An 8,462-nucleotide genomic window follows, 5' to 3' on the forward strand; every position below is an offset into this window, starting at 1 on the left:
AATCAAAGGAAGACAAGTGACTATGAAAAAATTGAAATATTTATGAGTAAAAGGATAAAAGGCTGATGTTCATATATTATTTTGGGTGAACATAATCCTGTAACTCATAAGATTTTTATGTTGTTCATAGTGGTGTGGCATATTAAACACTACATTGGTAATACTAGCAATTAATGTGATCACTACATGCATAAAACATACTTCACCAAATATAGAGACATTAAATAAATCAAATTAAAGCGACGATTTAATCTGTATATATTGACAGCGTAAATATTTTTTACACTGTCTGCAAATCGTCCACTGTTAATTTATTAACCACTATTGACTCTCAAACAAAAGTAATACAAATCAATGATGAATGATGTATTGACAGTGTAAAAAACTTTACACTATCCGTGCATTTTAAACTCTTAAAGAGAATCCTTATACAACATGCAGTGGTAAGTAGAGCACTTGTTTTAATCTAGCAGCTAAAATGAGATTTGATGAGAAAAACTGAAACCAAACTTTTGACATTTATTTTCTAGAGCATTGACAAACTAAAAGATTACAAATGAACAAGCAAAAATACAAAGAAAATATTTCCAAAAGCAACTAGTGGAACTATGAAATTGGAAGAGGAGCACCATTCCACTCTCCAAGGCATGCCAAAAGTGGATCAATAATTTTACCTTGACACATTGCTGTGAACAATTTGTCACATTCTTCACCTGGTGACTTAACTTTTTCTCCAGTCAATAACTCACTCCCTAGTTCCTCTCTCACAAACTTATACAATGGATAAGTTCTGCATTCAATGATCTTGTTTGGAATTGCTGAATTGCCATTCTCATATGCAGCCCTTGCACTTTCAACTTCCTTTGGTAAAACAGCCTTTAACTCATCCTCAAATGCTGCAATCTTTTGAAATATTGATGTGCTTAAACTCTTCTCATTCTCTCCATTTGCTAATGCATGATCCACAAGCACTTGTCTTAGTTTCTGCATCAAAGGGTATGTAGCACTGCAAGGGTCATCAATGTATGCAAATACATGCTCCCTTTCAACCAACTTCAATAAGTCCTTCTCACAAAACCTTGAAGGATGGAGTTCTCCATTCACACCTGTTGTAAGAGTCCTCTTAGAAACTTGGCTAACAGTGTTCTTTACCGCGCTTTTCAGATTCTCCTCCAAATGCCTTAAGTCAATTGCTTGACAAAGTGCAATCAAGAATGTTGAACTCATAAGTTGCAGGATCTCAACAGCTTCATTTGTTTTTCTAGAAGAAATCAAACCTAGAGAGTTCACATCTTGGTTGTGTTGCTCAGCACTTTGGACATGAGTTGTTACCGGATTTGCAAGGTATTGGAGTTCGGAACAATAAGAAGCCATAGCAATTTCAGCTCCCTTGAAACCATAATCCAAGCTTGGATTTCTGCTAGCAGTGAGATTTGAAGGCAACCCATTGTTGTAAAAATCATTGACAAGCTCAGAGAATTGAGCAAACATGAGTTTTCCGATTGAGGCAAGAGCCAAACGAGTATTATCCATCGACACACCAATAGGAGTTCCTTGGAAATTACCACCATGCAAGGCCTTATTCCTTGAAACATCAATCAAAGGGTTGTCATTAACAGAGTTAATCTCTCTCTCAATTGACTTTGTTGAGAATCTAATGACCTCAATAAGAGGACCAAGCCACTGCGGTGAAGTTCTAAGAGCGTAACGATCTTGTTTTGGCTTCTGCAAAGGATCCACCTCATGCAACTTCTTAGCAGCTTTCATGTATGAACTTCCATCCAAAATATGTTCCATAATAGCAGCAGCCTCAATTTGACCGGGATGGTGCTTCAACTTATGTGTCAAATGATCAGTGAATTCAGGTTTTCCTTGCATCACTTCAGCAAAAATTGCTGATAAAACTTCAGCTAGCACAGCTAGAACATTTGTTTCAAATAGAACAATAGAAGCTAAGCCAGAACCAACAGCAGTGCCATTAACTAGTGCAAGTCCTTCCTTCGGTTGTAACTCGAAGAATTCAGAATTGATGCCAGCAACATTGAAAGCTTGTTTAGCATTAAGAACCTCTCCTTGGGGTCCAATGGCTTTGGAGTTTGGTCTTCCAGTTAATAAACCAGCAATGTAGGAAAGAGGGACAAGATCGCCCGAAGCCGTAATAGTACCGCGAAGTGGTAAACAAGGGGTGATGTTGTTGTTAAGGAGTTTGGCAATGGCTTCTAAGATTTCAAATCTAATGCCAGAGTAGCCTTGGAGAAGTGTGTTGATTCTAACTAGCATTGCTGCTCTTGTTGCACTCTGTGGCAATGTGTGACTTGTTTCTGTTCCATTTCCAAATATTCCAGCATTCAAAAACCTGATGAACAAAGATTCAGAAACATGACACTTTAATCTTAACTAAATCCATCTAGGACTAGCACAAAGCATGACATAAACTTATGATGTTTTTTGTATGAATTGAACCAAGTTGGTAAACTAGTATACCATTGTAAACCTTCCAAAATCAATAAATCAATAGTGTAATCTTAATCTTGTTTATATTTTTAACACTATTCTAGTTCATTATTGCCATTTTGGTAATCATAATATGCTTTCAAATTCTATTAACAATTAATCAATTATAGATTTATCTTACAGTTAAGTTTGATAAGCTAAAGCAGCATCTACTCATAGAATCATAAAAAAAAGATAGAATTTAAGGCATGTTTGTGAATCAACTATGAATTTCTCATCAGGTCAATTTTTTACATCTTTTATCACTTATTTTCTAATCATACATCAAAATGATTTTGTTTTATAAATAACATTCAATACATGATCAATAATTAAGTATGAAAAAATGGTAAGAAGTGAGGATTTTTGTGTATGAATTATGATTGCATATGCAAGATAAACTCCAAATTAATACAAATATGGATATTATGTAAATATGTTGAGATAAGTTGTTATTATTATATTTACCTTATGAGTTCATTTTGCAAAGCACCACCTTTTTTGGTTCTACGGTGAGAAGTGGAACCAAAGCCAGTGGTTACACCATAACTATCTGTCCCATTATTCATACTCTCCATCACCCAGTCACTGCTCGCCTTTACACCAGCCCGAGCCCATTCTGACAGTTCTACTCGAACGTCTTGGTCCTTGGCGGCAATAGCAGCCACCTGAGATATGGTGAGTGTCTTGCCGCCAAGGTTGACCACAGGCTTTCGGTATTCGGCTACCATATGCTTCACCTCGTCGAGGTGGCTGCCCTTGAGTGACTCAGCAGCCACACCCCAATTGAGAGGGTCTTCTTGATTGATTGATCCATTAGTAGTAGTGCTAGTATTCAAGCACAATGACTCATTTTGGTTTTGGTAGTGGTATCCATTGGTCTTGGTGATAGCTTCCATTTTAATCAAAACTATAGGTTATAAATGTTCAATAGTATATAATACTATGGTATAGTGGTAAAATATATATGAAGCTAAGTTTTGAAGAAAAAATGTAGTGAGAGTATTTAGGAGTACAAGGAAAACTTTGGAGAGTTGTGAATTTCCTTGGAGATGAAAGAAGAGACAATGGGTTTATATAGAATATGATTATTTAGGAAATTTTATAACATATAGTATAAGATTAACATTATTTTTGATGGGTTTGGTGATGCTTGGAGGGTTTGGTAGGTGGAAGAGAGATCTTTTGTCACATGAAATTCTGTCTTTTCTAATCTTTATCCAATCAAATTACACCGACAAACATAATTCTACTTTTACGATTTTTTATTTAATTAAATGACACATTATTATTAGTGGAGATACCATTAAGGACACGATCTGGGACAGAGGATCTTCATTACGGTAGGTGAGCATAAGGGATGGAAAGTATTGAGCCACAAGTAGCAAAAAAGAGGGTTAGTTGAGCATTAACTATGGCCGTAAGATTCTTGCTACATCATCCAGTGGCTATGATGATCTTGCAACGTGGAATTTTGTTCATCTTATTCCACCTACTTGGTAGTAGCTTTTATTTCTTCCAAAATAATATTGTGGGTTTGAAAGTCTCTATAAAATATTACAATTATAATTGTTACGGCATTGGCTGCATTCGACATTTATGGTAAATATAATGTAATTATTATTGTTGTTTATATAAAATATTGGTATACCTGTATAACAAATTCAAGTCAATGAATTTGTATTTATATAGTTTTTCCCTTGCCCTATGGTTCTAATAAAAACCAAAACTCTATTTGGTAGTGAAAAACTACATAAATAAGAGCTTATTGAGTCATTAAAATAATAATATATATAAAATTTTAATTAAAAACTAAACTTTTATATTTGTGGGTATCATAAAACTTGTTCCCATCCATAAACTATTATTGTGGTTACCCATTACAGATATTTTCACAGGAACTCATGGGTCTATTTTTTGGTATCCCTAATTCTTATATGACATCATATAAAAAGATTAAAACAGAAAAGACTTCAAAATATAAAATAGCCACCCCTTTTGAACATAGACACCTTATCCAATGCGAAATTAAGAGGAAAGTCCAATTTTTTATATTAGGTGAGGGGGAAAAACAATAAGTGTAGAAGCCAGCTAGATTGCATGTTCCACTATGTACTTACCAAACATAATGGAATTGAAATTGATTTTCGAGGTAGTTGCCACTTACCACTTGCTATCATATACATTCATTTTAAGTCTATACATGTAAAGATTTATACGTAAGTATTATCTATTATTTATTTGTATTATTTATTTTTTTAAAGAATCAATAGTTATTAAAAATAAATAATGAATAATATGATAACAATATAAAAAACTCGTAAACTGTTATTGTATACATCTTTTTCTACTATTTTAATATCATCTCATTATTTGTGTAAAGTCCTAATCTTGACTCAATGCAATGAAATAGCCCCTAGCACGTGTTGTTGAAGTCAAGATTGATCAACTTCATGACATTTTATTGTGCCAATAAATTCCAAGTAGTGGAGGTAATAAATTATATTACTATATATANNNNTATATATATATTTATATATATCAATATGGCAGCTTTCTCATCTCACATGTGGGTTGGTGTAGTTGGGATGACAATTGTTGATGGTAGTTAAAAGTTAAAGGGCATGCCACAAGCCTTGTTGACCACAACAACAACCACCATTTTAAGTCGATCGTTCGATTCTCTAACACAACATTCACTTTTTTATTTCGACTCATGACATATTTTATAGAATCAAACGCATATGTATGTTTCAACCTTAATCACCACTAGATTTATTAATTGAGAATCATATTTTTTGGTACTATCAAAATGTATTATCTTACATTTTTTTTTGTAAGAAACTAATCTTTTTTGGGTTCGCGATTCCCCTCTCGATGAACACCACTCTAAGGAATTGAACCCCAACCTTTGAAATCTAAAAGAATTGATTACACCAAAATTACATTATTATTTTAGATTATCTTATTTGTGAGTTGAGGCTTTGAATACTAAAAACACCATTTTGGTGAAAACTTAACCTATGGCCTACACGGTATATGAGAAGTAGTCTTACAAAAATAATTAATATTAATCATACTGAACAGAAATAGTAAATACTTTTATTTTATTTAGGGGCCTACAATTTAGTGTCACCACTTATTTACTTAGTTTTGAGCATGGGTTGTAGTTAGATAAAATGTTATGTAATGTTGCAACTTAGAAAATAACATACATCATGATATAAGAATTATGTTCCTTAATTAATTGACTTCTAAAGTAATTAATGTGAGTACAATACTTAAACTTAATTAAGGTACAACACAAAATCAAAATTGATCTTCAAACCTTAATGTACATGCTAAATTGTCAATATGTCCAAAATAATTGGAAAAAATATTTATGAAAAACAGTGTAATAAACTTATGTTATGGCAACAAATTTTGTTAATAAATGTTTTAAGGGCATTTATCAACTAATTGTATTATGATATTCTAACTTAACAATTTTCAAAGCAAGACTTCTGTTTTTTCATCTTTGAATCATGCTCTTAGGGAACTCGTTAACATTTTCATTCTATAATATTTATCAAATATACCCATAAAATGATAATTCATTTTTAATATAACCAACAACTACTAGGTTTTTGGTATAACAAAGAGTATTATTCCAAACCAGTAATTAGTTCTATATTTATTTCATTTTAAGAAAAAAAATTCTATTTATTATTAATGACTTATTTATCTTTTTTTACTCGTATAGTTAGTTAGAGAAATAGTTACTGGAGTAATATTAAGGGTAAAAAGAATAGTTAATGAAATAATATTAATGACGATTAGTAATGAGGAGATAAATGATAAGTATGGAAAATAACAAAAAAAATAAAAGAGTTAATTATATTAATTGCAGTGGTTTGCGTGCTTATATCATTAGGGACAGATAAATAGATAAATAATAGGTACAAGAATATTTAATACCAACAAGTGTAATAGTTTAAGATTTTGCAATTTTATCTGAATTTTAAGAACTGAGATTTTTTTACACTACTAAAATTATTTAATACCAGTAAATAAAATGATATCCATCAAAATATAAAGACCAGTAAAAACAGTTATATATAGTTAATTTGCTTGATATTTTTTTAAATAATGCAAATTACATGTTTGCCCTCATTTTATAATGCAATGATTATTAGTTGATAATTTTAAAAACAACAAGCATTTAATTTAACCCTCTATATATAACCTATTGAGTATTGACTAATCCAAGACAAATGAAGAGTGTTAAAGCCTTCAAATAAGAATAAATAAGAAAAATTATCAATATTTTATAGAAATTGTAAAATGCTATATAACCAAAACCTTTTACATAGTAGTTTAGAAAGGAGAGAGAATTGTGTTCATGTTTTCATAGATAAAAGCACATTCCTTTTACTATTTTGGGTAATGAATTAATCACTTTTGGGATATGTGGTTGTCGTTCCAAAAAATTGAACCTTCGACCTTTTGGTCATCTTGAGGATCTAGTAGGGCCACCAACACCTTATTGATACTTGTTCCCTAACTTGAGTTCTTAAACTTCAGAAATTTTCTTGCAAAATCTCAAATCATTAAATGTGTAGTTATTCAGTAGTTGTAGGTCATAGTAAAAGTGAAATGTGAGTCTGAGTAAAATTTAGTTTTAATTCAAGGACTTGAAATTCTAAAGTCACAACTTCAAAAAAAACATGGGTCTTTCCTTTGAATATGATTCTCATTAATTATTGTTATTATTATTTATTAAGGTGGTATATCATAATCATCATAGAAATTTACATTTAAAGCATCCTTACCCTTAGACGTGAATCATATATCACATTAATATACACTCCATTGAACATATACCTTTTCAGTCACAAGCTTACTAGTTAAGGATCTATTAGGCACAATGATCAGAAAAGTAGCTCAAAATTATAAACTAATTAAATTTAAAGTGTTTGATAGAATCATAGGATCAACTAATGGATATATATATATATATACATACATATATATACATATATATATATATATGTATGTATATATATATGTATGTATGTCAAACAACATAAAGAACATACTTGGATTTCTAAATATATAATTTGAGAAAATAACCAATATGTATTTTGTGTCTTTGTCCTTATGTAGTACGTGAAAATGAGCTGCATGGCTTGACATCATGCCTAAAATCTTGTATTATCAACGGTATTTTATCATCATTTTAAGTAAAGAATTAATATTTTTTGGCGTGTATGATTGTTCCTTACGACAAGTGTCGCTCTCGAAATTAAAATCATTGACATTTTTTATCATGCTAAGGATCAAACAAGACCTTATACCAATAGACCATCGAAGGAAAAGTACTCTTTATTTATAGCACTTAACTTATTTTATATATATCTACTACCTTATTAAATACATATTTTTCATTTTTCAAAAATTTCCCCTAACCAAAACAATTGTATTAGTTTGTTTTCTATATAAAAAACTAATTAACTAATTAATCTACTACTTCCATATCTTGCCATCTACAATTGTTCCTAACCAAATTAAACCAATATTATTAGATGAGGATCTAGGAAAAGATGTATCTTATATAAATAAAATTAAAAAATCATGGCATGTAGATATCCAATTTACTTGGGATTTGGTACAATAAAATGCCATGAATTCTGTTAAATTTGATCCATTCTCATGATTTAATTCCTTGCAGGATGATGCATGATTGCTTAAGAGATGCAGATTTTAAGTTGGACTCCTTGGTGGACAAGTTATGGAAGCATGAAGTTGCCCCTTTGGCCATCTCAGCCAATTCAGCAAGGCATGACACATATTCTTCTATCAAGACAATTAGTTCAATATCTCAGCATGAATTCCCTTTGTCTCAATGCATTCATACATCATTAAGGCATCATGAAGAACCTCTTTTCTCTCTTGAATTCAAGGACGTGAACAAGTGCTATACCCTTGTA

The 8,462-nt window shown here is 31.3% G+C and overlaps 1 protein-coding gene across 1 annotated transcript; it reads right to left on the minus strand.

Annotated features, from left to right (window-relative positions):
- LOC109348378 (phenylalanine ammonia-lyase class 1-like) lies at window positions 490-3,546 on the minus strand. The gene is made up of 2 exons (XM_019588788.1): window positions 2,962-3,546; window positions 490-2,356 (listed from the first exon to the last, which is right to left on the minus strand). The coding sequence occupies exons 1-2, from the start codon at window positions 3,390-3,392 to the stop codon at window positions 607-609; spliced, it is 2,181 nt and encodes a 726-aa protein (XP_019444333.1). The 5' UTR covers window positions 3,393-3,546; the 3' UTR covers window positions 490-606.

This window comes from Lupinus angustifolius, chromosome LG05 (assembly GCF_001865875.1).
Source record: "Lupinus angustifolius cultivar Tanjil chromosome LG05, LupAngTanjil_v1.0, whole genome shotgun sequence".
Taxonomy (NCBI): Eukaryota; Viridiplantae; Streptophyta; class Magnoliopsida; order Fabales; family Fabaceae; genus Lupinus; species Lupinus angustifolius.

Bases quoted from the DNA above. Each gene is read 5' to 3' on its own strand.
- LOC109348378 (XM_019588788.1), bottom strand. From the start codon at position 3,392: ATGGAAGCTATCACCAAGACCAATGGATACCACTACCAAAACCAAAAT. The intron at 2,357-2,961 runs GTAAATATAATA...TTTGTTCATCAG, and splicing joins TTGCAAAATGAACTCATAAG to GTTTTTGAATGCTGGAATAT.